Source organism: Gilbertella persicaria (assembly GCF_025201335.1).
Source record: "Gilbertella persicaria strain CBS 190.32 chromosome Unknown B0P05scaffold_2, whole genome shotgun sequence".
In the NCBI taxonomy this organism is placed as follows: domain Eukaryota; kingdom Fungi; phylum Mucoromycota; class Mucoromycetes; order Mucorales; family Choanephoraceae; genus Gilbertella; species Gilbertella persicaria.
Window position 1 is genome coordinate 391427 of NW_026251963.1, and position 27725 is coordinate 419151.

The 27725-nt window shown below is 36.7% G+C and overlaps 10 protein-coding genes across 10 annotated transcripts; 2 read left to right on the top strand and 8 right to left on the bottom strand.

The window, feature by feature from the left end:
• Nucleotides 1–1729: 1729 nt before the first annotated feature.
• On the bottom strand, nucleotides 1730–2109 carry B0P05DRAFT_522675 (uncharacterized protein). The gene is made up of 2 exons (XM_051575997.1): nucleotides 1918–2109; nucleotides 1730–1863 (listed from the first exon to the last, which is right to left on the bottom strand). Exons 1-2 carry the CDS (start codon nucleotides 2010–2012, stop codon nucleotides 1746–1748), a joined length of 213 nt encoding a protein of 70 aa, XP_051439375.1. The 5' UTR covers nucleotides 2013–2109; the 3' UTR covers nucleotides 1730–1745.
• Nucleotides 2110–3057: 948 nt separating this feature from the next.
• B0P05DRAFT_522679 (concanavalin A-like lectin/glucanase domain-containing protein) lies at nucleotides 3058–4423 on the top strand. The gene is made up of 4 exons (XM_051575998.1): nucleotides 3058–3564; nucleotides 3608–3842; nucleotides 3886–4156; nucleotides 4207–4423. The coding sequence occupies exons 1-4, from the start codon at nucleotides 3182–3184 to the stop codon at nucleotides 4326–4328; spliced, it is 1011 nt and encodes a 336-aa protein (XP_051439376.1). The 5' UTR covers nucleotides 3058–3181; the 3' UTR covers nucleotides 4329–4423.
• A 122-nt stretch (nucleotides 4424–4545) lies between these two features.
• B0P05DRAFT_522682 (major facilitator superfamily domain-containing protein) lies at nucleotides 4546–6384 on the top strand. The gene is made up of 4 exons (XM_051575999.1): nucleotides 4546–4945; nucleotides 4998–5576; nucleotides 5627–5924; nucleotides 6008–6384. Exons 1-4 carry the CDS (start codon nucleotides 4610–4612, stop codon nucleotides 6361–6363), a joined length of 1569 nt encoding a protein of 522 aa, XP_051439377.1. The 5' UTR covers nucleotides 4546–4609; the 3' UTR covers nucleotides 6364–6384.
• Nucleotides 6385–6412: 28 nt separating this feature from the next.
• Nucleotides 6413–7114, bottom strand: B0P05DRAFT_461020 (thaumatin; the record flags this gene model as incomplete). Its single annotated transcript, XM_051574049.1, has 1 exon — nucleotides 6413–7114. The coding sequence occupies one exon, from the start codon at nucleotides 7112–7114 to the stop codon at nucleotides 6413–6415; it is 702 nt and encodes a 233-aa protein (XP_051439378.1).
• A 210-nt stretch (nucleotides 7115–7324) lies between these two features.
• On the bottom strand, nucleotides 7325–9436 carry B0P05DRAFT_567914 (fungal-specific transcription factor domain-containing protein; the record flags this gene model as incomplete). The annotated part of the gene is made up of 3 exons (XM_051581165.1): nucleotides 7325–7729; nucleotides 7778–8347; nucleotides 8402–9436. 3 exons carry the CDS (start codon nucleotides 9434–9436, stop codon nucleotides 7325–7327), a joined length of 2010 nt encoding a protein of 669 aa, XP_051439379.1.
• Nucleotides 9437–10347: 911 nt separating this feature from the next.
• Nucleotides 10348–11603, bottom strand: B0P05DRAFT_522686 (uncharacterized protein). The gene is made up of 2 exons (XM_051576000.1): nucleotides 11269–11603; nucleotides 10348–11219 (listed from the first exon to the last, which is right to left on the bottom strand). Exons 1-2 carry the CDS (start codon nucleotides 11511–11513, stop codon nucleotides 10433–10435), a joined length of 1032 nt encoding a protein of 343 aa, XP_051439380.1. The 5' UTR covers nucleotides 11514–11603; the 3' UTR covers nucleotides 10348–10432.
• Nucleotides 11604–12603, bottom strand: B0P05DRAFT_522688 (uncharacterized protein). The gene has a single exon (XM_051576001.1). The coding sequence runs from the start codon at nucleotides 12304–12306 to the stop codon at nucleotides 11728–11730; it is 579 nt and encodes a 192-aa protein (XP_051439381.1). The 5' UTR covers nucleotides 12307–12603; the 3' UTR covers nucleotides 11604–11727.
• Nucleotides 12604–12976: 373 nt separating this feature from the next.
• On the bottom strand, nucleotides 12977–15030 carry B0P05DRAFT_522690 (major facilitator superfamily domain-containing protein). The gene is made up of 4 exons (XM_051576002.1): nucleotides 14743–15030; nucleotides 14521–14680; nucleotides 13568–14470; nucleotides 12977–13517 (listed from the first exon to the last, which is right to left on the bottom strand). Exons 1-4 carry the CDS (start codon nucleotides 14982–14984, stop codon nucleotides 13269–13271), a joined length of 1554 nt encoding a protein of 517 aa, XP_051439382.1. The 5' UTR covers nucleotides 14985–15030; the 3' UTR covers nucleotides 12977–13268.
• Nucleotides 15031–18760: 3730 nt separating this feature from the next.
• B0P05DRAFT_593344 (plasma-membrane proton-efflux P-type ATPase) lies at nucleotides 18761–21824 on the bottom strand. Its single transcript, XM_051583046.1, has 4 exons — nucleotides 19624–21824; nucleotides 19362–19572; nucleotides 18950–19316; nucleotides 18761–18899 (listed from the first exon to the last, which is right to left on the bottom strand). Exons 1-4 carry the CDS (start codon nucleotides 21727–21729, stop codon nucleotides 18848–18850), a joined length of 2736 nt encoding a protein of 911 aa, XP_051439383.1. The 5' UTR covers nucleotides 21730–21824; the 3' UTR covers nucleotides 18761–18847.
• A 1019-nt stretch (nucleotides 21825–22843) lies between these two features.
• On the bottom strand, nucleotides 22844–27439 carry B0P05DRAFT_522712 (chitin synthase-domain-containing protein). The gene is made up of 6 exons (XM_051576004.1): nucleotides 26890–27439; nucleotides 26264–26804; nucleotides 25635–26222; nucleotides 24367–25593; nucleotides 23303–24316; nucleotides 22844–23133 (listed from the first exon to the last, which is right to left on the bottom strand). Exons 1-6 carry the CDS (start codon nucleotides 27308–27310, stop codon nucleotides 23079–23081), a joined length of 3846 nt encoding a protein of 1281 aa, XP_051439384.1. The 5' UTR covers nucleotides 27311–27439; the 3' UTR covers nucleotides 22844–23078.
• Nucleotides 27440–27725: the final 286 nt, after the last annotated feature.

Here is a 27725-nt window from a genome sequence, read left to right on the forward strand (position 1 = left end):
ACACTGTTGCTCCTGCAGACATCGACAACTACTTCGGGCTAGTCAATTTTGAGCGAAAGCTTGACAAAGGCGATTAAGATCTCCTGCTTGATCCGATCACTATCAATATACTTCAGGAAATGTACAGACATAGTCCCAAACAAAGCAGCCCTGGTAGTGATGGCCTAGGTTATGCGTATATGCGTTTGCTGTTTGACCTACCTGTTTTGGAGCCTTTACTGGAACAATTATACAACGATGCTCTTTTTCATGATATTGTTCCGTCATCTTGGAAAGAAATTCGAGTAAGACTGCTGCCAAAGAAGGGTGATTTGAATGATCTGAAGAATTGGAGACCAATTTCGTTAATTAACTGCGATGCAAAGATCTTTACAGGGCTATTGACCAAACGCTTTGGCCCACTGACGCAAAAACTATTAATCGTTATCAAACAGGATTTCTCAATGGCAGATTTATTGGCGATAATGGAATGTTGATGCATCTGATACTAGTGTGCCAATTGCACAGTTCTCCTCTATGGCCCTAATACACATCCAAAGCTTACAGTATGCATAATTATCCCAATGTTTCGAATGCTCGACTGCATCTGCCATCTAAATTGCTGCGTCTATTCTGGTCTTCCTCAATGCCCTTACCTTCCAGAAATCTTTGGTTTAGAGTTATCAACAAGAAACTACCTACAGAGGCACAGCTATATAAAATCAATCGCGTTCCCAACAGTAATTATCACCTGTGTTCTTTGAGTATCGACTGTTTTGAACATTTCGTTCTTTATTGTCCTTGGAAATGGACCATTTGGATTGAAGTCCTCACTTATTTCTATTCACAGATGTATTTTTCAGCCAATATGGTCTACCACCTACTCTGTCTCAAATCCTGTCCTCCTTTTCTACCGCCTGACAGTCCTCTCTTTACTGTTCTATCTGTCTGCCAATGGCAAATATGGTCCGCTTACTGGCGTTTCGCATTGGACAATCAACCCTTTGACCCTGAGTGGATCATCTCCGACATTATTAGTCAGATTTTGATCTCATTACACCAGCATTCTTTACTCGGAAACGTTTTCTAAGTCTCTCAATGATTACTTCTTATACGCTCCTTTTTTTTAGTCTATCCACGTTACATCCTTCTATAATGTGTAACTAAAAAAACATATTTTGAATAAAAAAAATATTATACAAAAAAAATCTGATCCAACCGAAATCAGATGAGGCCATGACTAAGTACTTCTGACAAAAAGAAGACGAATTTACCAAGATAAAAAAGGTGGGTCAATATGAGCATCACCTTCAAGTCAGCATTCAAATTTGATTGCATATATAATATGTTGAGAGCAAGGTTTCTTACAACACATGGCACTTCTGTGACTAAGGAGAGCAGTTTTACATAGGATAAACAATGAATGTCATACAAATGGATGGTTGGGTATTTCATACATCAATTTACTTTCAATAAAAAGCAAACAATCACTGATCTTTTTGATCAACTTTTCTTGCTTCAAGCTTCAAGCTTCATCTAGGCATTTTAGGAGTGTTCTAAAATCTCATTACCTTGTGTAGATTGAAGGTGACTCATTTTAAAGCTCACAGCAATTATATTTTCAGAATATATACATTTATACTTTTTTTGGGATGAACCATTTGACCCCACTTAATTAAGCACCTCATCCATTGTAGCTTAGCTAAGATCAAAAGTTTCTATTAGTACAATTTATTATTTTATTATGAATGTAAGTTTTCAAATGATTATGGTTGAGCAACGGAATCATGGTATGGGTCTTTGTATCGACCTGCTTCGTTTTCTCTAACCATAAGGTAGAAAGCATGGATGTGACCAGGAATATAACCAAAGAGAGATAAACAGCTATAGTCAATGTTGATTCAATACTTTGATAGCTTTGTTCATGAAACTACTTACAAATTGATCCAGAAATCAGAGCCACAACCTCTCATTATGAAGACACCAAGAGGAGGACAGAGAATAGTAAGAAAAATATCACAGCAGAGACCCATCTCGCAACACCGTAACCAACTGAAGGGGAAAATTATGGAGACTATAGCATTTATTATATCAAAACAAGGCGGAATTGAAAAAGCAGTTTTTTTTTTTTTTTTTTTTCGTCTGGATCAAAGAAAAAGAAAAGACCGACAATCATATCATCTTCCTAAAACACAGTAGTAAATGTTAAATAAACCAATTATTAGTGCCTATTTACCTGATAAACGTATAGAGATCAACTTTGATAAGTATTAATAGTACAATACATATTCAGAACAAAGCTTAGCCTCATGCAGTTTTGGAAAGTGACACATAATGTGGTGCAGCATCGTTTAATTGTTTTACCATATTAATTATAAGATTTGAATACCCAATAAAGCCACCAGCCTTTTATATTTCAAACACATAGGAAAAAGTCAAATTCATAGAAAGAACTATAAAAAGTATTTAGGTCTGAAAGAGCTTTTGATCCAGGGCAAATATATAACTGCTATTCAAGTATAAATCATTGTGAATGTGATATTATACAGTTTTTGTGCATCGTGCTTTAAAATAAAGACTTTTAATGTGACTACATTACCACAAAAAAGAATCCAGCCTCATGCTTAGTGAGAATCCCAGCAAAAAGACAAAAAATTGCAATATACCTCGGAATTAAAATCACATATGTCAAGTTTCTGAAGGTCTTTACGTGAATTTTGCTTTTATGATTTTTCATAGGAATATTTGCAATACTGAGTCTTTCTTTTTTTTTCACATAAAAGTTCTTGTTAGGACTTCGAAAAATTTTAAGATGGTAGGCTATATAACATAAGATCACTTTTAAAGCCAACTTATGATTCTTGACTCTGAAGTATTGTATTTAATTATAAGTGTTGATATGATTGTTCTACTTGTGTAATAGAGGTCTATATATACGAATTTTGCATTCTTCTTTCCCCAAATCTTTTTTATAACGCTTCAGTGGTCATCTTGCATTATTGAAAGAATCTGAAATTCTTGATTGAATGAATCATGTAAAATAATATTTCGTGCTTAGAAAAAAATTAATAAAGCCGAGCTAGAACAAGTGAAAATTATTTAACATCTGTTTGTTTCAAGTTCAAAACAAACATGACCTCCAGCATAATAATAATTCATATTTCTGTCAATGCCAATTGTTGGTCCTTTTTAATAGTAACAAATGCAGATCATACAGCTGTCTTTGGTTGCACTGTTATGTGTACCATATATAGTTTGCATAGAAAACCAAAACAATGATCCAACTACACAAGATAAGATTGTCAATTTGAATGAGGCCGTTGTATGCGACTGTGGATTTGAAGATGAAAACCATAATATATGGTCTAGTGTTTGGTATGCAGACTACAGTCTCTACAAGTCTAATTTACAATATGATCCCCATTATTTGGTAATGGATTATACCGTGGATGCAAAACACAACGACACTCTTGAAAGAGTATTTTCTCCCGGTAATGTAAAAATGAACCAAAATGGTGGTATTGTCTTGTCTGTCAAAAAGGGAATGAATGGAAAGTATTCTTCTGCAGCCATTGGCACTAGAAGGTAAAAAAGAGAAATGTATTTCAATATATTTATTGGTGTAAAGAAAGGACTTTTTGTATGGTACATATCGCGCTCGATTAAAGATAAGTGATGTGCCTGGTACTGTGGCTGCCTTCTTTTTTTATCGCAACGATACAAGTGAAATTGATATTGAATCGTTGAGTCGTTTCAAAAATCCTTACAAGTCATATTTTGCAATCCAACCTCAGATATATGAACATGGTGTAGCATCACCACTGACAAATGAAAAGCATAATTTGGAATTTAATCCAACTCAGGTAAGATGATCATGAAGAATCTAGTAAGTGACTCTGTATTTAGGACTATCATGAATACAGATTTGATTGGGTACCTGGTTCAGTGAAGTTCTATATTGATGGCAATCTTATTCGTGAGATGACAACAAATGTCCCAAATTCACCCGGTCGCGTCCTACTCAATCACTGGACAGATGGCAACCCTAATTTCAGTGGGGGACCTCCTCCAGAAGATGCAGATTTGGATGTCTCTCAATTAAATATCTTTTTCAATTCTTCAGAATCAACAAATTCTCTTTCATGTCAAAAATCCAAATCGCCTTGTCAAATCTCAGGTAATGCATACATACAAAGAAAGAGCGTGCTGAGCTGACCATCTCGATAGATATAATGAGCAAGAATCTTTTACCTGGTAGTGAAGTCACCCAATCTGATGCAAAGTTGATGAGACCGTATTTCTCCGTATCTTGCCTTCTCATTGCGATCTTAATCCATTTGCTAGCTTAAGCTTTTGACATTGTTATACGACTTATAGTCTACTATAAATAAAAATAAAATAGCATGATGGACTATCTATCGATTCATCAGATTCTAGAAAACTAGTCTGCGTTCCGAATTATCCCTGACTGTCACAGACAAGCCAAATTATTCTTGCTTGCATTATGCGAGAGGGTATTTGTTTTTCCCGATTTTCCTTTTCTATATACACTTTTGTGATCCAGATATAAATGATTGCTGTAGATCAACAATAGATTGTCTTTATTTCAATTCAATCATAACTGTTAGCAATGCAAGATCAAAGCAAAGAAAACACTATAGAAGACAATCAACCCACATCCATTTGTTCTACAGTTGCTCAGCCAGAAAACAAAAGTCGATTTGATTTTATGCAACATTGGCACAAGACTGTGATAGGCGATATCTATAAAGACGATGATCCAAGGCAGTACTCAATCAAGAAAAAAGCTATGATCACGCTTATTGTTGGAGTAAGTGGTGTGAGCGGTCCTCTAGGAACAATGATTTATTTGCCTGGTCTTTCCCAAATCTCTAGCGAATTGCACGCCTCTCTACCTGAGACTGACGCCACTGTAGCTGTATACCTAGCTCTGCTGGGGATTGCTGTAAGATAATACTTGACAATACTATTAATGTATTAACTCATATGTATAACAGCCTTTGTTTTGGGCAAGTATGAGTGATCTTTATGGAAGAAAACCAATGTATATATATAGCCTTGTCATTGGTATTGTGGCTTCTATTCTATGTGCTATTTCTCATAATATTCCAACATTACTTGTATTTCGTGCAATACAAGCATGCGGATCAAGTTCCGGACAGACGCTAGGTGCCGGTGTCATTGCCGATACGTTCGATGTGTCAGAGCGTGGTAAAGCCTATAGTATTTTTTATTTAGGACCACTCTTGGCTCCTGTCTTATCTTCTGTTGTTGGAGGCATCCTTTCACAATTCTTAGGGTGGAAATCCACGTTTTACTTTCTAGCTATTTTGGGTGGTGTCTTGTTATTTTTAGTTACCTTTTTTCTACCTGAAACCTTACGTAAAAAACGAGAAGAAGAAAAAACAATTTCATCTGATAGTGAGCAATTGTCCCTGAAGGAGAAAAGTGAGCATTTCAAAGTTCTCAAAAATATAAAGAAGGCATTTATACCTATGCTACTTATGCTGCGAGATCCTACCGTACTAATGATCACTATTTACAACACAGTCATTTTTGCATCTCTCTATTTTTTGGTAAGCTTAATATCTCTGGTTATTCTTGGCAACTCATGATGTCTCCATAGAATCCTACTATTACTGATACTTTTGAGAACGCGTATCACTATTCATCTTTACAAATTGGTCTATGCTATCTTGCTCTTGGCGTTGGTCTGATCGTTGGCTCTATATCTAGTGGAAGATACTCTGATTATGTTCTCAAGAAACTCAAGGAAGAAAATGGTCCTGACGGTATATATCCCGAACTAAGAATTCAAGCCGCCTATCCTTCTTTCGCCTTGATTCCTGCTGGCTACTTGATTTATGCTTGGACTACACAGTATCATGTAGCTGTTTATGCGCCTCTCATTGGCCTTTTTATTTGTAAGTAAACCTTTACCTTGTAAAAAAAAAAAAAAAAAAAAAAAAAAAAAAAAGAAAATCTAAACTCATTTTCTTTTCTCAAGATGCTGTGGGTCAAATGACAGCTTCCACACCCACTTCTGTTTATCTTGTAGACTCAAAGCCAGGAAGATCAGCAAGTGCCATTGCAATCAATAATTGCGTTCGATGTGTTATTGCTGCCATTACTACTATTTTCTCAAGCTCCAGTGTAAAAGCTATTGGTCCGGGTATCCTATTCACTATCCTTGCTGGTATCAACATGCTGAATATCATAACTGTACTACTTGTTAGATTTCAAGGAAGAAAATGGAGAACTCGTTTTGAAATGAAAATAAAAGCCACTGGGCAAGCTAAAGGAGACGAAGAAACAGGTCTTCCACCACTCACTGTTGTCAATTCTCGAATGAGTGCAGTATAGATTTCAACAAATACTTTACTATCTCTTTATTAAAATAAACTAATTGTATTTAGCAAAATGAAACATCATAACCTTGTGCTTCACATTGATAAGTAGACGTCTGATCATCATAAGCAAAGCTGTAGGCGTCGGGGCATGCTTGTTTAATATTGTAAGAACTTCCACTTGGCTTACATAGATTAGGATTATTGTAGTCTCCTTTACAACAGTCTTGATCAGAGCCTGTTTTGGAACAAGCACTTTGACAAGAAACAACATTGCCAGTAGCATCTTTTACAGCAAATTCAGGAGGACAAGAAGCCATTTGACACTGTGGCGAACCGCAACTATACCCGCTTACTTGTGAACCGCCCGTGGGTTGAATAGACATAGGCATATTGTAACCATCTACAAGACTGATATCGTAGTAGTCTTTACCGCCTGATCCTTTAAAAAAGAATTCTGCCAAACTAGCAGGATTGGTAGCGCCAGGTGTACCACAACTGTTCGTGTCGTTACCAGAAGAACCAGAACACTGATAGCGTCCCCAAACTCGACCGCCCCATTGATCAGGTTTGTTGAAGCTATTACTAGCACCGGGTGTCAAATCAAAGCTTTGTTCTGGAGATCCAGCACTAACGCCGTTTGTCAGAACACCGATTGAGACGACTTTTTTGCAGTTGTTCTTTACAGTAATGGACTTATCACCCAATGATGTTAAGACAAGAAGAGATCCAATGAATGTCCAACTCAAAAGCAAATTGACGTGCATTTTGTTTATGAGAAAAAAAGAAAGAGAAAAAAATCAAGAAACACTTTTTCTAATTCTTACACGATTGCATTCAAGGGTTTTATGATTTCCAAAACATATAAAAAGGGGGTTTGACAGGCCTAGTCAACATTAAAAATGATTAAAAATGTCCATGCATATATAATAAATGTCCAGAAAAAAAAATAGAAGATATACACTCATAATTCTATTTTAAAAATAATCAAAATTTACATCTGATGTTGTGCATGGCTCGCTCATAATAGACGAATTAGAAGAGCATTTAGAAGCCACGCCATCTGGTATAGGAGGTGCTGTTAGATAGTCATCTTTTTCTAGCTTTTCTTTAGCTATAGGATCTGAATGAAGCGAGAAAATGCTCCATCCACTATCTGCATTTGGTTCATCCATAAGCGCCTCATTAATTATGTCTTGATAAGCTACTTCGTTTTCGCCAATTTGATAAGTTGTCATGAAATGAACAAAGGACTTCTCTAATTGACTTTCATCAAACGATCTTCGTGTTGGAGTTGTCTGATACAAACGCAATAATAAGACAAGATAAGCACGGCTAGTATTAACCAATGGGGAGGATCTTCCAAATTGTGATACATTAGACTATTCACCTTTTCAGTATACACATTGACACACACATACAAAACTTACAGTGAAAATGTTTTTTGCGCTCATAAAATGGTACAAATAGGGCCTAAAAAAGCAATCAAATCCATCCCCAGATTGTTCAGAACAGCGAAACCACGCTTGAAATAACTGTACAATAGCAATAGCTGCTTGGGATGTATGCAAGATAGCTTCTTGTTCGTCTTCAGTCAAAGGTTTGTCACCTAAATGATTAGCAGACGGTAACAGTCCTCTATACATTGTAATCCAGCATTGGCAATAATCTAACAAGACACAAAAATACGAGCGCCTAATCCAAACAGAAGTACCAGGCGAGAAAGTGATTTGATTTATTTGACCAAATCGTTCTGTTTCAGGCAACGTTCGATAAAAACGCTTTAGTTTTTCTTTCAGTCGTTTCACTAATGGACGGGGTTTCAGTTTGCGTGACTCTTCAGAAAGGATAGCTGCTATCTTTCGAACCTGAATCAAATGAATAGCAAAATTAGTTTGATCCATTTCCAGTTGATTGAATTCAGGCAAGGGTGTTGGTAATTCAATTGAGATCTGGTTAAGTTTAATGGCTGAGAACTGATCGTGAAATAAGTGTGAGACCTTGATAGAGGGGAATCAAGTTAACCTCATTGCGAATCAGTTTACTTGACTTACCATACTATCAAAAAACCATACTGTCCAAAATACTCTTTTTGATTGCTCTCTTTCAAAAGCTGATTTACATGATACATAACCCTCGGGGCGATGTAGATTTAGCATAAAACACATCCGAATAGCAATTCCAATATGTAGAAAGGCACGTCTAACTCTACCTAGATCCAAATCATAAGTAATAAGCAATGTGCGCTGGTGAATATTCGATAGATTAGCAGGCTCATCAATGCCTAGTAAGTCATGTGAATGGTTGTAGAACCGGTTACCAAGTTCGCGGAATTGCTGAATCTGTGCAAGGTGAGGATGGTAGATGCAAGCGTGAGGTACAGCATGTGAGAATACAGAGGATAAAACAAGAGATTTCAATTGGCCTTGACGATAATGATTTTCGAACCGTGAAGGACTGACAAGTATTGGAAAACCGCATTGATGATGTTGATAAATAAGACGGGCCATAACATCTGTCTCTAAATAATGATCATCGAAGTTGTTTCCCATTCCATCTACAGAATTTTTCGTGCCAGATGCTGCAGTTGTATATCGGTTCAAGCTTTCAAAAAGCGTAAACGTATGTTCTTTCCCACTGTCAGTTTCATTTCCAGTGATTGATAGACGTTTGTTTGGGATTGTTTGATTGATTGGACTTGGCAGATCGAATTGCTTTGCTGAGGGCTGATAATAAAGTGGATTCCCTTTTGTGTTATAAATTGCCTCTACTGCAGTTCTAAGCGCTTTATTGAGGTCTTCAAAACTTGTGATCTTGGTGAATATAGACTTCATTCCATCTGCATTTTCAATTACAGGCCAACCTGTTTCAATAGCCCAGTCATACACGCTAGGACCATCTGTCTCCTGTCGACAAGCAACTGTGAGCTCGTCAGAAGCATCCATCATAGGTTTCTGTACCACACAAGAATGCGGGTATGCTTGTGTTTGTGATCGGGGTACTGTTGCTCGATAATCTTGTTCGAGGTTTTTGGCGAATGAAGTGAGCCAACTGACCTGATTCTCTAGTTCGTCCAATCGCTGGCGCATAGATACATTGTCTAGTCTAAGGGCATGGTTGCTGTATTGACAGTGATGTCGGCCCTTGCATTGCCCACATATAGGCTTTCCTCTATCACATCCAACTCTTCTTTCTCGACACCTTTGAATGTGGTTAATAGGGATGTTTCTTTGTTTCTTTATTTCTTACTTGTCACACGCATAGCCAATGTGCTGTCTTTTCTTTTTTTAGGCTGTTCTTCTGGTTGTTTGGGCTGTGACTGTTGAAGTCGTTCTTGATTCGTTGTTTCTAAAACAGGGATTTGATTTTCAAACGATAAGTTTGAAGATGGTACGTTTATCTGAAAACTCTTTTGTTGTGGTCTCAAATGATCATATTGATAGCTGTTGTTGTTGTTGTTATTATTATTGTTGTTTACATGTGAGTTATTAGGGTATTGTACATAAACAAAAGACTTGGTTTGCTTTTGGATAGAGATGTTATTATCAAAATACATCATACAATAAATCAAAAAACGAAGAAAGAAAAAGACGAAGAAGAAAAAAGTTTAAAAAAGATAAAGAAAAAAAAGTAAAACATCTTTAGTGTAACAATCGATATGCATCTGTTTTTGGCCCCTTGTTCTCTCTTGTTTTACAGTTGCTTTTTCTTTTGTTGCATGCTCTTCAAGATTAGAGGCAGAGATGCATTATGTTTATTTATCTTTTTTTTTAAGAAACAATAAGCTTCTAATAACAGCTTATTTATTCCATAAAAAAAGAGAATACTGTTTGTTTGATCCAAAATAAACTATATGCCCCTTTTCTCTCTCTCTCTCTCTCTCTCTCTCTCTCTCTTTTTCATGAATTAATATATCTTGTTTTAAGACTCAATTCATTTTCAAGTAAAAAGAAAAGCATGCATTAAAATTACTAGTGTGTGTGAAAGTTACATGCGCTGTGCCGTGCCTCAGCGGCTATTTAACTGAACAACTTTATTTCCAAAAAGAAAATTGCATAATTTTATTTGTTACATAAATCTTAAGATTAAACAGCGCAAGTTAATCTTAATTGACAAAGTTCTGCTGAAGATGGTAAATAAGAGGAAGGCTTTTTTGAAAATAAAGCCAATAAGCGATCGTCTTCAGTATTCCAATGAGCCGAACAAAGCCTGTATTCTGCTGGTATCCATGTGTCATCTTGCCTTTGAACTATACGGTAACGAATCACACAGGATTGAAAATAAGGTCCTCCACAAGAAGAGCATGCTTTAGGCTGTGATAAATAGGATACAATATGTTCTGGGAGATGCCTTAATTCTTCTTGCTTCTTTTTCAAGTCGTATTGTTTCTTTTTCTTCTTTTTTGCAATTAATTCGTGTAGAATAGGTTGAATAAGCTGCCTAGCACATGTCTCCAAAAGACTAACAGGGTTATGTATCAGCCTTTGGTTAAATTCAATTGAGCGATCCTTTAATTCATTACAGCCATCTGTTTTGATTATTGTCATGGATAGCCCAAGCAGTTCTACTGGAATAGAAGGAATATGCGTGTTGGATAGATCAAGAAACGTGAGATGAAATAGACATGCTAGACTGGCAGATATTTGCTTGAGAGGATTAAACGACATGTTTAAATGGTCGAGTCGTTCTAAATTGTATATGTTTGATGGCAATTGAGTAAGTTCATTATAGGATAGATTTAAATGCCTCAGATTCTTTAACTGATCTATTGATGAAGGTAGTTTGACAAGTTTGTTGTGTGACAAATCAAGTAGAGTGAGACGAGTCAACAATGTTACTTGACTTGGTAGAGTAAAGAGGCCAACGTTGCGTCTATTAGAAATAGTATTTAGATTTAGTTTTCTTTATAGTATGTATTTACAGATCGAGGTGTGATATTGATCTCACAAAATCCATAGTTTTATTTAATACCAACGATTGAAGGCTGACTGATAGTTGCTTTTCATGGGCTAATTTGGATTCGTTATTGTAACCTTGAGTTGAATCGTAATATGTCTTGTCGATATATTTTAGATCATGATCAAGTTCTGCTGTTGGAAATAGCTGGTGTAAAGGAAATTGGTCTATTGAATTGCTTAAAGATCGAATAGCAAATGTACTACTCATTCTTTTTTATTGTTTGAGTATTTTTTTTCTGTGTCTTTTCTTCTTCTTTTATACCAACAAGCAGTATGTCAATAATAAAAATATTAATATGGATAATAGAAAAGAGATTAGATTTAAAAAAGAAAGAGAGGGAATAGGTATACAAGTTTAAAGAATTAAAAATAAAGATTGTTTGTTTGCCATAGAAAAGAAAAAGGAAAAATCAATGTGTAGTTTATAGTGCACTTTCGGACCATTTCAAGTCATCTTGCCATTTGCTTATTACGTCAATCTTGTTTGTTCGACCAAAACGAATAGCATTTTGAACCAACTTTAGACGTATTTGTGGATCTAAGCCTGTCAGGTATCCAATTTTGCCTTCTGTCCCCCCTTCGTATTTCAATGCTACTGTACCAATAATCTGGTCGTCTTTCTCCATAACCCAGGCACAGCTTTTTTCGTTCTTTTGAATACCGTTTAACTCGGTTGCCATGTGTTCACAAATATTGGCTAATCTAGCTTCATATTCCTGACTAATCCACCTATACCATACTATGCCTACGCCTGCACTCCATAATAAAAGTTCAGAGACCAGAAACAATGTGTTTTTGATTGAAATTGATTGCATGAATTGTGATAAATGTATTCCCAAGATACCAACAAGTCCTGCGTGCCACACTCGTTTAGCACTTGCTCTTTGTCTTAAAGCGTGTAAAACTTGGCCTTGCTTCTTTTTGTTCTCCATGCTCAGGTAAAATTGTTTAAACCTTTGGTGATCTGCAGTTGTATACTCGCGAATTTTAGCATCTTTCATCTTATAGAAAAGAAAAAAAGGGCGGTAAAAGAAACAAAGGAAAAAGGAAGGATTACTGCATTCTCAAGTCACACAAAACGTTGGTTATCCTTAAAATAGAAAGTACAAAGGAATGTGCCTTTGTTTTCTTTAATATCTTTACTTGTCTTCTTGAAACAGGGTCAATGATCTCTTCCTCGAGAAAACAAGAGTTTTACGAACAAACAAACAATCAAGAAGCAAGGGAAAAAATCATTGCATTAGAGTGTCACCCAATAAAAACAACAAACATTAGTTTAGCTTGAATTGATTTTTGAGCATAAAATACACACTATTAAAAAAAATCGTGTGGAAAAAATAAGTACTAGAAATTAAGCAGAGTATGAGATACATAAATAATATTTATATTGTTATTTACATTAGATTATAAGGAAGAGCAGAGAATAGAAGGGAGATAAAAGAGAAATAAATTAGTAATAAATATGAACCAGTTTATGTAAAATATTGACACAGATATGAGGAGGTAATTGAATACCCTACCTACTATCCTCCCATTACATGCATACTACCACACGCTTGACCAGCCAACACCAAACTGTCATTGATATCAAAGGCGACACCACCAAGTACTAAACTATATTTTCTTGAGTTAAGCATCTCAACTAATCATCCATAAAGAATAGAGTGCGTTAAGTATCATTTTGGTATATTAAAAAGCTCTTGAATTAGGATACCTTTGTTGTTGAGCTCGAATGTCAAAAAACTGGGCAACTTTTTATTTGGGGTCAGTGTATAACACCTTTCATTGATAAATGCAGTAACTGCATTCTCTTAAGCAAACAAACAAAAATCATTAATAGGGGCAAGTTCAATACTTTATGATTTAGAAAGATGTCAATTAATATTGTGTTTTGACAGGGGGAAGGTTGGGGAAAGGGGGATTAAGTAAGGGAATTATGATCAACCGCATCAATAGCGATAGATTAGTGAAAAACGGTCGTTTGCTTGTGTAAACCCTTTTTGTAAATCGCCAGCGACAAAACCAAGGTGCAAATAAAAGCAGAAAATATTCCAACTAAAAAAGTCATTTGATAACAAGCCGATCCAAAGCAAGATCCAGAACTTCCTTGACGCTTTGATTCTGCTTCATAAACTGTACCAAACAAGACATTGAATAATTGACTACCGATTGCTGGAGCACATAATAACCAGCCCCAATTACGAGCAAATGCCTATGCAGAAAAAAAAATCATCAGCTCTTGTACTACACTGTGATACTTACCTTTGTTCCAAATTCACTGATCGTAGCAGGTGCGATACCAAAAGTAATACCATAGACAATAGCGACCATGACAGTACATGAGATCAATTCATCAGCAGTGGAGACAATACTGACAAGATACGTCAGGGACATCATCAGACCAACAGCGGCACTCCAGAAGAACCAAAGACGATGAACACCAGCTCTTTTTAAAAGAATATCACTTAGTACACCGAACAAGGCTCTTGAAGCACAATTCGCAAGGCTAAAGATAGAAACATGCACGTTACGTAAATGCTGTGCTTCATTGGGCTTCATGTCCTTGGGCGAAACTGAGATAATTAACTGGCCCAAGTTAGCCAAATAAACATATCCTAACCCCAAAATAACTAAAAGCGCAATTGATAGAGCAAAACCAACAGGGTCAGTAAAAAACGCAACACCTGTGATATAAGGTTGTTCAATATTTTCTTCTTGTGCCTGATTGATTTTCTTGATCATGGATATATTATCAGCAGATATAATCACATTTTTAATCAAAAGTGGTCTTTCTTCTCCTGCACCTTCTGTTTCATCGTCCTCATATCGGGTGGATGATGTACTGAAACTGCTGATGCTTTGCGTGTAATTGTGATTATTCAAGTTCTGTGCCAATTCTTCTTCTTGTTCTCTTAAATCTTGAACAATATCCACTTGTTCGCTAGTATCAATAGGACCCAACACAAATGATCCAAACAAAGTGACACATAATATACAGCATGCAATAAAAATCAAATAATCATAGGTGCTGCTGTCTTGTTCATCGTTTTCTACTTGTGACTTGAAGAATTTATCATTGATTTGTGAGAATACTAAACCACTGATGCCCAAAGAAGCACTTGTAAAACCCATACTCATTCCTCGGTGTGATTTAAAATTATGAGCCTACCGTCAAATCTTATTAGAGCGATGGATCTTCATCGCATTCAATTTACCTGTGAATCGAGAGCACAAAGATAGGATGCAGCACCAGCAGCACCCATGCATGCTAAATATACTGAACACAAGATGTAGTTGTGAGATAAATGTCCTGCATAAGTCTGAGCTAGCAATAATAACCCCGCAAATGCTGTAAAGGAGGATATTATCAATGTTCTAAAAAAAAAAAAAACTTGTTGGAAAAAAAAAGAGGGGAAGCATTCTGTGATAGGGCTTACCTTCTAAATGACAAGTTCTCAATCATCCAAGCACATAAAGGACCTGAGAAAGATACGCCTACGAATGTTGCAGTACTGACTATACTGTTCTCAATTCCATTCCAGTGAAAACGAGTTATCAATGATGTACCGAAGGTTGGATAGACATATTGAGGACCAGAAACATTTGCTACAGCCAAAGCCGTAATGAATGATAAAATACAAGCCTTCTTTGTAAAGCAATTTTCCAATGTAAGAGGCATAAAAAAGAAAGGAATAAGAAGAATAAAGTAAGAGAGATAAAGGTTATCTTTTTTATATTTGGGTGTTACTAACCGCCTTTTAAATGATTCATTGATGACAATGCTGGCTTTTCGTTGGTTCAATCTGCTTACTGATAAATGCCCAAGAAATTCTAGCAGTCACAATTTTTTCTAATGTGGCATAAACATATCGAACACATTATAGACAATGTCATTATAATGCATAAATAAGCTTTTATATACATGAGACTGGGCCATTCGAAGAGCGCCGTTTCACTGGAAAACTTACAGAAGGCTTGATCAGTTGTGTCAAGGACACACAGGATGAATTTTCGTCTTCAATCTTTTTTTTTTTGACAAGACTTGCCACACTTTGTTCGATTGGCTTCTATATAAGAAGAAAGCATCAGTATCTTGTTTACTGATCAATGAGCTCTGGAAGTACTTTCTTTTGTGCGGTAAAAAAAATCTGACCACATCAGGAAGCAGGGTGATGGCCTTGTCTCCATATCTTTGACAAAACAGTCTTATCCTTGAAATTTAGCACATTCGTTCAAGCACTAATGGAATTATTTGCAATCTATTGATAGACATATGTTAATGACAAATGATCGAAATCAAGAAAAACGGCTTTGTTTCTTCAAACTTGAAATTCATACCAGTTCTTTCCAAACTGCTTCGACTTTTCCTTTTTCACAACCAACAGACGAATTAAAAAATGTCCACTTCCAACAACTCAACTAGCCGTCGCTCTTACCAAGAACGCAAAGAAAAAATACTAGGGTGTTTACTACCTCAACAAAGTATGTTTCCCTCAAAGTGCGATCAGTTCCACGGTTGATCTGTCTAGATCGACTGTACAGACCATCATCAAGAAAACTGGTTCACCTTTACCAAGATCAGCACCAGGCCCAAAGCCCAAGATAACTAAGAAGGGCTTAGCTCTTCTAAAGTTGACGATATTGAGAAATCCATTCCTCATCATTGACAAGGTAAAAAATGGAATTAAAGACTCAAGGAGTCGAGGTGAGTTACCCAATTATTATTCATTATTTGGACCAGTTCACAAGCCAGCTTTAAGTGAGAAAAACAAGAAGACTCGCCTTCAACGGACCAAGGATCACGTCAATTGGACTGAAGACCAGTGGAGAAGCGTGATTTGGTCGGATGAGTCTCGCTACTCTGTAAAGGGCAATGATAGTGGCATCCGAGTGCTTAGAAAGGTTGGTGAGAGGTATGAGGATGTCAACATTATCCCTACCACCAAGTGGGGTAAGGTTAGTGTGATAATTTGGGGCTGTTTTTGGCCTGGTGGTGTTGGTCCTCTTGTGGTCTTGGAAGGCCTTGTCAACTAAGACAAGCACATTCAGACTTTGGCAGAGGAATTCCAGCCCTGGTACTTGGAATTGATGATCAAGTATTACAAGCTGTCTCTACTTCAAGACATTGGAAGGAGACCCATCTTATCAAAGGCTTTGAGTACTGACCAGCTCAAAGTCCCGATTTGAAACCCATTGAGCACTTGTGGTGGGCTTTCGAGAAGCAGATAGAAAGCAGAAGGGCTGGCATCAACAACACTGCCGAATTGAAGGCAGTGCTTGTTGATGAATAGAAGAAGATCAGCCTTGATCTTGCTGAACGTTTGGTGTCCAGCATGAGAGACAGATGCCGAGCTGTCATTGAAGCTCATGATGGCACCATCAAATATTAATAAAAAATTTTTAAGCTAATAGATCCTTTAATATTAGACATGTAAGTTCCTTATCAAACGAGAGACAGCTTCTTCCACTTTTTGGATGGATCTCCACTTATGGGGACTGTAATAGCAATCTGAGAGGTTCGTGATTGATCACAATAGAAGAAGTGAAGAATGAAATAAGCAAAACTGCCATTTGGCACCGTTAGCACTGTATCAATGTTCATTTAGTTTAAACCAGGTGCACCACGTGGAGGCAGAACATTGAGAGACACCCACTTTTGCAGCTACAAGTAGCTACAGGGAATTTAACCCTTACACCACCAACAAAAGCCATTATTACTAATTTTGCCTCCGTGCTTCCCATCTTCAAACATTCTATGAACCTTTGAGACATTGCGTAGGCGACGTTCCTACTAGAAGCTCTTAATAGAGGTCTTACGTGCTAATCGGTAGAGTCTTCGTTAATGCAGCATGTATGCTTTAAAAATCGACACGTTTTCTTTGCTGTATCACAACTAAGATAAAGATTAACATCAAGTACATTTATGGTTTGCAAAAACAACCTACATGCTTCTCTTCAATGTCTTCAGTTGAGCATTTGGGTTGAACAAACATTTGAAAAACGAAAAGAAGTGATTAAAAGTCATCATCTCTAGTATCAATGACTATATCAAGAATTTGTGTAAGCTTCATGGTTATTTACTCTTTAGCATAAAAGGGCTACGGTGAATTACGTATCAATCCTTGTTTTGTCTCGCTCGTACAACTAAATAAGATGCATATCGCCAATTCACCAAATGATATTTTGATTCTTATTAACTCAAAACTGAATCAAATAGCCAAGTTCAATTTAGTCCTCACGTCAAGATCAATGCATGAAAAGTGTAGACATTTTAAGAATGGCGACGTGTTTGGTTTAGTCTTCACTGAACAGCCGGGAAGCTTTTTCCACACTACAACAATTAGTGTTAGCATTCATATGAACATTCACTGTATTGATTACAACATGTTATATACACAATTAAACCGTTTCTACTATTTGGCAAGTTTGACAGTAAAGCTCTCAGATCCAATTATAGCAAAGATCGCCTATTCTTTTCTATCTAGTATTCCAATTGTGCGCAATTCATCTCTTGATTTGTTTGTTGAAGACAAGCATAAAAATATAGTCATGGATCAAGTTATCAGCTCTCATAGCAGAAAAGACATTGTTGTAGAATAAATACTGATGTTCAATATTAACTTGTATTGATAATGTTCAATGTAAGGTCTGTAGGATTATAAAGATAATGCTCCCAATTAATATTAAAAGAGGATGATTTTCTTCATAATACTTTAGTTAATAGTGTTCTCACAATAAATAGACTTTAATATGTGATAATGTTCAATTACAAAATAGTGTTCATAAATAGGCCTGTCTTGATAATATTCCTTACAGAAATAAAGATACTATTCAAGAGTAGGCCTTATTTGATAATGTTCAAATAGGGATTTATATGAAATAAATAAATAAAAAAAGAAATAACAACAGTATGCTTAGGGAATGGCACCCAAATGTGAAGTCAAGGTAAGGTTATGAGCAAAAAGTCTGTGGTTTATTCAAGAGTATTTATAAGAAAGCATGTACTACGTGAAAAAAGATGTGGACTACGTTATTTAGCAACATTCAACAAACTTCTTTTACTATGATTACTCCACCACGAAAAGAAATGGGCATAGACTGATTCAGCATGATAATGTTATTCTCGCTTGCATTTTTTGAACTTGTCAATAAAAACTTTTTTTGGGCATGTCTGCCCAAGGTTATCCTTGGCCTACCAGCTTAAAATGTTACTAAAAAATGGTCTGCTCTCGGAACCCTCAGTACAGTTTTCTTGTATATCAATCATTTCATCTAAAACATTAGCCATAAGGTCAAGTAGCTTTTTTTTATGGACTATAGCGTTTGGAGCCTTGCTTCTTTGATTTGTAGTGTATTCCAAGATGGCCTTATTGTCAGAATAAATCTTTATTATTGAGTTTTTAATTGATGTCGAGTTCTAACAACTTTTCTCATAATCTCTTTTATCTTCATGAAGAAAAGGGGAATGTACAGCTTTAATGTTTATTAGATAGTAAAATGTAATACGTAAATCTTTGTGTTTCTTTCTTATGTATAAAGGAATTATTTGGCAGCGTTCTTGAAGGCAGCAACAATTTGATAAGCATCCACAGGACTATAAATCAATAAAGTGAGTCAATGAACATATTTATATTAAAAACTTACTCTTGAATGTTTGCCCAAGCGCCTTCCAAGCGTTCTCTTTGATGTTGTTCTTTACCACGATGTTCCAATTTGGCACGACGTTTAGGGGTAGGAGCCAGTTTGGCAGTAAGAGCAAAGTTCCATCTTCTAAAGACCCATACTTTGACAACATCAAGGAACATAAAGTAAACAAGAGAGATAGCAAGAACAGACATACCCCATCCCCATCCACAAGGAGCAACGCGTTCATTTTCACCAAATACGCCATAAACAGAGAAGAATAAAGCAAGCACTTGAGTAGCAAGAATACAAACAGTAAAAATCCAATGAGGCATATTCTTGTACCAATAACCAGGGACACGAGTAGAGAAGATAACAAAGTGGGGAGCTAAAAAAAAGTAAACAAAAAAGTTCAATTCTATTTAGCATTTACCTGAGGAGATATGCAGGTACATGATAGAGTGCAATTGATATGGAGTAACATGGAAGACGTCACGAGCAATATAGAAATGAGCAAAAGAGAGAGCTGAAAGAAGAATAGCCAGAATAGTAGACAAAGTGAGTAATTGACCAATTCTCCATTTGTCAGGGCGTTCAGAGATTTCAGTATTGTCAACACTAATTACCAAGGTAGCAGCATCGTTCTATTAAAAGATATAAGTTCAAAAGTGCAAGATAAAAAAAAACTGACTTACCAATACACAGATCATAATCAACAAGATAGCAGGCATATTCCAGTTTTCAACCAAAGTAATGATAAACATGAATAACAAAAAGTGAATGGTTGATGTGATACGATATAGAGCATAAGAACGAAGACGTTGGAAGATAGCACGAGAAGTCTTGACACCATCAATAATAGTGGACAAACCAGGAGCAAGCAAGACAATATCAGCAGCAGAACGAGCAGCATCAGTACATCCCTCAACAGCAATACCAACATTGGCCTTCTTCAAAGCAGGAGCATCATTAACACCATCACCAGTCATACCAACCAAGTAACCCTTGTTTTGGAGCAATTCAACCACACGATACTTGTGTTCAGGAATGACTTGAGCAAAACCATCAGCCCGACGACAGTGTTCAGTTACTTCTTCTTCTGATTTTGTAGGATCAACCAAATGATTGGCATCTAGAATAACACGACCCATACCAAGACGAGTACTCACTTCTTTGGCAATAATCAATTGATCACCAGTAATCATCTTGACATCAACACCAAGTAAGTTACAGTCACGAATGGTAGCAGCAGAATCAGGACGAGGAGGATCAAGAAGAGAGATCATGCCAACCAATTCAAACTTGGACAAGTCTCCAGGAACAGTCTTTGCAACACCAAGAGCACGAAGACCACGACGAGCCAAAGAGTTTACAGCATTGACAGCATCATTACTGCCACCTGCAAGACGAGTGATTACTTGAGGAGCACCCTTGGCCACACGGAAAGATTGATTAGTAGCCAAATCCAAAATAGTAGCTTCAGTCATTTTAGTGTTGGGATTGAAAGGTTGGAAAGAAGTGACTTTGTAACCAGGAACATCCAGAGTCTTTGCAGGACGGTTTTTTAAGATTTCAAGAGAGCCTTCAGCAGCCCGACGAACAGCAAATTCAATAGGATCATTTGCACCTTGTTCTGCAGCTAGATAAGAGTAGAGGAGAATATCATCTGCTGTATAGCCATTTGTCAACCAAGGTTCATCAAAAGTCAATTCATTTAAGGTAAGAGTACCAGTCTTGTCCGAACAAAGAACAGAAACAGAGGCAAGTTCTTCAACAGCTGTCAAGCGCTTGACAATCACTTTCTTACCAGCCAACTGCTTAGCACCGAGAGCCATTGTGACAGACATCACAGTAGGAAGACCAACAGGGATAGCAGCCACTGTCAAGACCAGACATTGTTCAAGCACTTTCTTCCAGTCACCATCAGGAGTACCTCGGAAAGCAACCAATTGATAAACCAAAATGATAAGAACAAGAACAATGGTAGACCAAATTAAGACATTACCAATCTTTGCGATGATCTTTTGGAAATGACCTTCTTCATTTGTGATAGCAATCAAGTTGGCAGCACGACCAATAAAGGTATGAACACCGGTCTTGGTAACAATAGCTAGATTCTGACCTTGCTTGACAATACTAGAAGAGTAAACCGTGGAGCCCTTCTTCTTAGCCACAGGAAGAGATTCACCAGTAAGAGCACTTTGATCAATCTGAAGTTCTGTTTCATTGATTTCACCATTTACACCAAGACCAAGAAGCTTGGCATCAGCTGGAATAATATCACCAATACGAAGTACAATAATATCTCCAGGCACCAATTCCTTTACATTGATTTCAACCAATTCACCGTTTCTCCAGCAACGAGTCTTTAAAGCCAATGTTTGACGGAGAGCATCCAAAGCGGATTCAGCCTTTGCTTCTTCAATAAAACCAATTAAAGCATTGATAAACAGTAAAGCCAAAATGATACCAAAATCAAGCCAGTCACCTACAACAGCGGCAATAATACAGGCAATCTCAATCAAGTAAGCAATAGGGCCAGTAAAATAGAGCAAGAATTTGATGATAGGATTTCTTTTTCTTTCAGGCAATTCATTTAGACCAAACTTTTCAGTTCTTTCAGCTACCTCAGCAGAAGTCAGACCAGTAGCAGGATCAGTGTGAAGCAATAGCTCTAATTCAGGCGAGATTTCATCTTCATGCTCAACATGTTCATGCTCTTCAAATTGAGCTTCTTCTTTCTTTTCGTCCTCAGGTTTAGTGTCGGATCGAATTTCTATTTTTTCTTCTTCAAGTGGCATCTTTAGTGTATTCTATAAAAAGATGGTTTTTCTCCTTTCTATTTGCCTCCAAAAGAAAATTAACTTGATAGTTGATGTACTTGATTGAACAGTTTAAAAAAAAAAAAAAGGTAAAAACACACAGGGAGAATTTAGAGGCAAAAGGAATATTTATATAGCTGAATAAATCTTATTTTTTCTTTTTTGGTCAACACAAAATCGTCTGATTAGTATTGGAGATACTACAAGCAAATGATCAAACGACGAGACACAATTTAGACAAATGTCTACAGCACCTTTTGTTTTAATCCGAATTTTTAAAAAGAGTCTAGGTTGGGTACACTAATATGTGTGATGTCCAATTTATTTTACGTTTAACTTTATGGGAAAAACAATTGTTTCTAACGAATACCAAATAAAACAAAGTTAGATCAACCAGAATTCAGGTAGTTTATTATAAAGACCTTGTTTCTTTACTCTTGTTTGCCAAAGCGTGGATAGTTTACAGCGTGTGCATATGCTATAGTCACATGTGCATCTATATGTACATGTCTTTTAAAGTTACTATTGCCTATTTTTCTTGTTATTATTGTATTTTGTTTTGTTCTTGACTATAGTCCAACAAGACTTTATTCATTTAAACCTTATGCATAACAAGGTGAGAAAAAGTTAATCTGAAAACGGCCGTTTTTATTATCCTAAAACAGAAAACATTTCACAAAACTGCATGACTTTTTGAATCTTTTTCTTTTTAGCCTGAATTATACATCATGCCTTGTTAATGAAACAGAGTGTTTCTTTAACAAGTAATCAATATACACAAAAAGAAGCTCTAGAAAGAAAACAGAGTGGGCCCGTGTTTCTTTCGTTTTCCTTTTTTTTCACTAAAAGACATACATTTTTTCTTATTTGGCAGTTTATATGTCAGTTTATGAATTGATCTACATGAAAATAGACACTTAAACTTGCTTTATTTCAGACTAATTCTTAATTTTTTTTAGAAATCCTAGGACCAAGGTAACACAAAATCAGAAAACAAAAAAAAAAGAGGTGAGAATTTTTATTAAATGCTTGGAAGATGAGTGTTTGTTCAACGATTTTTTTAATTTGACGAATCATATTTCTTCCTTTTTTCTTTTTTTTTTTGAACGATTGTTTTTGCCACATGGAAAATGACAAAATCATTTTACAAATTATACACACTCTTTAACAAACAAAAGAATGCAAGATGGATCAGAAAATCACGAGATAAAAAAAAGAAGCAGTGACAGTACTACGTTGCACTTTTTGCTCTTTTTTGTTTGTTGAACCATTTTATTCACTCATTTTATTCACTCATTTTTGTTAGAGACATTGTGTATGTACAACAGTCAACCGAGCGAGAAAAGATAAAGGCAAACAATGCCAATACGAGCATACGATGCACTTTTGTATGTATACCTTTATCATAATTTATTTATGAAAAAAATCGTGCTTTTTATTTCTTCAATACTTATAAAATATTTACATAGAAACATTCGTTTTTTTTTTTTGGGTTAAGAAATCAAATTAACTATTACGATGTAGTGGTGGAATAGGCTTTTGATTATCGGACCATTCCAAGACTTGTTGATGATGACGGGATGCAGGATCAGACCATATGGAGCTGCCTTGAAGATAATTGGATCTGCTAGGTGAGTTTAATGGGAATTGTCTGATATCTTGATTGTCTTGATTAACCATAGAAGTATTCAATCCTATCTCATGCTCAGCACGGGATGGCAAATAGTGTGACTTTTGTGTAGGGTCATTCTTCAAGCTAAACAGTGGTATGTCAATTTCAGCCGAGGAACAGAGACTTCCTTGAACAAATCTTGGTTTTTCTCTATAGTTGGAACACTGTTCCATACCGTTATTTCTGCCTGATCCTGCGGGTAAATATCCCATTTGAGTCAGCGGAACATCACTATCACTGGAGCCAGCTGATCCGAGCTTCTTTACGGGTATAGCCGAATCGCGAAACACATCTACAGTTTTTTTCTTGTTGTTGGCAAAACGTGGAATTGGCAGATTTCGATCAATGGCTTCATTTACTCTTCGTTGTTTCTCGTATTCACTCCATTTCTTCATGACAATGATACTACTATCAAATTCACCTTCTTTGTCTCCATGATTTGCTTTTCTGTCAGCTTCGGCACCTGCAACCTTCCTAGTATCACCCCAAGAAAAATCATCAAAATGCCAGTAGGCGTAACTAGGTAGCACGAAATTCCAAATAGGCAAACTGATCAAGTAAATGAGCATCCAGCCAACATAAACAACTTTTCTGCTTGTCATGACAATTAGAACAGCTGGCAAGCCAAGAATAAGTGCCAGTAAAATCAGTGGAATCAGAGCTGGTTGCCCTAAGATAGCCATCACGACGAGATAGACTGTGAACGAAATAGCTGCAGGTAAAGCCAAGGTACCTACTAGCTCCATAAATATAACAAATTGCATTGAGAAACAAAAAGTGCCACACAAGTCATGCACGAAAAGTAGCTCCATTAGATTATGAATAGTCGAATTAATCCATCTTCTTCTCTGAGATAGCAGAACTAGAAATGTCTCTGGTACAACAGTTTTACATCTATTTAATTATTGCTGTTATTCATTGTGAAATTCCTGTTTGATACTTACACAGCTTGTGGAACAAACATCATCTTTCGATTGGGAAAAGTACGAAGCATCAATGTAGATAAATAGCGATCCTCACCTAACAGCAGCAAGTTCTTTTTGTGGAGAGTATCAACTACATTTTCTGAATAGCGTTCAACAATATCAGGGTTGGCAAGGATGGGCACCCAATAGCCATCAGGTCCTTTGGGTGCCTTGATTCGATACATACAAAAGCAGCCTGGTAAACAAGTGACACCACCAAATATAGATTCGAATGCTTTTGACTGATGATGAGAGATGTAGTACTCAAAAACTTGGATCATTGTCACCCAACTACTCGTCTTATTTGCAATTTTGGTCTCACCGCATAACCCAGAAATCTCAGGATCTTTGACAGCACAAGAGATAAGTCTCGAAAGAGCATCAGGAAATAGCTTTGTGTCAGCATCTACCATCAACACAATTTCATAGGCATCAGGAGGTACGCCAGTTACTTGCCAAATGCGATTGAAAAATTCATATTCCATCCTTGTCATTCTTTCATCAAACATCACTTTTTGCATAAATTGCATCAAGATGATTTGAGAGTCTCGTTTGCCTCTATTGCCTGGCTTATTTCCTTTCTCTCTTTCTTGTTCAGTACCACACTTTACTATAGTAACCATAGGTACACGTTGTTGATACTCAAGAGCTACAGTTGAGTTGTCGTATTTATAGAAACCTGCATATACTTTTGCCATATTATTTTGTCGAGAGCCATCAGCCAGAGCAACATAAGAGAAGGGCTGTACTTGATCTTTTGGAACAATTAGATCGCGCATCATGTCAACACAGATATCTGGTGTGGACTGAGTTTCACCTGAGCCAGTTATGAGGCCATCACAAATGACAAGCAAGAGTTTATGGCTATTTGGATAATCACTCGTAGCAATTGAATCAAGTGTGATTCGAATGCCTGCTTCTCCTTCAGAATAGCAAGTAACTAAACATATAGTATGAGCCAAAGGAAAATTGAAAGGCATATAACTTGAGGAAGGCTGTCTTAGTGCATACTCCGATAGTAGTAAAGGGCATATGGGTCCTGTAGAGCTTGTGTCTGTAGAGTTTGTTAAATCAGAAGAGAATCCAGATGCCTGACGATAATGTCCTTCTGTCTTCATTAGCCTAGAAGGAGCATTGAAAAGCGAAACACGACTGGTATCAATCCCTTCAAGGTTATTTTGACGACTAATATGGCTTTCCAAAGCACTAAAGATGGTGAACAAAGACATAAGCATATAATATATTACCTATTTGGTGTTGGCCATAATGACAACGAAGGTGCGTTTTTCTCATGATTGAATCGAGTTGATCCATGTAAAGGTCGAGAAAATCGAGAAGTTTGGGGAAACACACTTTTTCTTTTTGAATTCCCTTGCATAGTAGACTGAACTCGAAGTTTTGGCAAGGGTGCTGTAGCTTGCATATTCTCTGTCCAATTTTCAATTTCTGCCTCTCGTTCCATTCTTGCAGTATAGGAAGAGCCTTCTTTGAAATTTCCCAGTCTCCAAGATAAAAACCAACCAAAGATTATAGCTAGCCCAAACTTGACAATAATGACGCCCAAGATAACAATGAGAGAGACGTAAAGGACGATATTAGAAGCCATACAGCCCAAGCTAATTGTATCCATGGAACCGACTTTAATTGTAGCAGACATGCATTTAGCTTCTTCTTCCCATGAATTGCTTTTAGCTCTGTTTGCATTGATGGTCATTGTCAAATCTTTTCCTACATAGTTATCAATATTGGACAAAATACTCTCGATTAATCCGCCTGGTCTTGTCCCAAAATAAGTTGATGGCAGTGACAACAATAGCTTGAGATTCAGAATATCGCTATGCTATTGTTAAAGAAATAAAATTATGTCTGTCCTTACCCATTGTATACAGCAAGTGAATCACCACTTTTCACATCTTCCCAATCATAAAATACACGAGCAGCTTTATCAAAACCTCCAGTCTTTTTGGGAATGCCTTGAATTTGAAAGCGATCGTATAAATTGCGTGCATCTGTAGAGAAATGACAACCTGTCCGATTCATAAATTGAGAAGAAAGAGGTGCTTCAGTTTTGTTTGGATTGAACAGTTGACAAGGAAAGTAGATTGGTTGGTCTTGCTGTAGGGGTATAAATACAGAATCGCATTCTGGATGAAGTGTTTGAAACAAGAAAGAGGCATCCATGCCACCAGCATTGATAGGTGGATAAAGAATATTGGTCGTTTCGTCGGTAGGACCAACTGGATGTTCCCATTCCGCCAGCATGTATGCCCAGCCATTGATAATCAAGTAACCAGGACTGACTTGTCCTCCATGAACACTCAAGGGTGGTACAGGACAAACTGTCTGTGTAAATCCGAATGTCAGGAAACCAACACAACCCATGATGAACAAGATAAATGAAACAAGCCCTATTTTTTCTCGCCAAGCGAGCTGAGCAGGGCCATTTGGGATACCTTTAAAATGATTAATTCCTTTCTTTTATCACTTGTTTGTCTTTTTTACCTGCACATCTTAAAATTGGCCCTGGAATGCAGAATGTAATCAGTCTGCAATAAGTCATCCAAGGGTCAAACCCTGAAAACCAATTTGTCTTTTGGTTTGTTGTATTTTCAATTACGTCCTTTTCTTCTCTACCGAGAATGCTTTTACCACGTCGCAAAAACTGCTCTCTTGCAGTCGATCTCCTAAACGTTGGATCTTGTGGGATTGTTTTTACAGGTTGATTTCTTGTTGGATCTGATGGTGTATCTTGAGTTGCCCGTTGTCTATAATAGTACAATCGGCTGTTTCGATCATTTCTTTCACGCTCTGGACGAACTAATGATCTTTGTCTGCGAGGCTTGCCGTCGCTCAATTGCGATGATGTTGATTTGTTTCTTTGCAAAGTTTGCGGAGAAATAGATGTAGAATCAATATAATCCATTTGTTATATGTATAATTGCTATATGATTAAATGCAGTAGAGAGTATTTACAGTCAATCAGAAGAGTAAGAGAGAAAGAAAGAGTATCGAAATACAAGTTGCACCAAATTGATTGACCTCATATTACAACCATTTATTGGTGCCATGTTTATACGACATGTCCATTCTATCACTGGATCCAACTTTCCACAATTAAAAAGGGCCTTGGTTTTTTCGATCCCCTTTTATTTGAAAAAGTAACATTTGTTCTTTTAAAGAAGCTAAATCCACGCTTTTGTCGTAACATGTTCAAAGCTTAATTATTGAGTCTTATTGTTGAGTTTAAGCTTGTAGTACAAATCAGGAGTGTTGAAAGTTGATCAAATGAATTACATACTATAGAGTGATGATAAATCAATCCAACACTTCATGGTCCT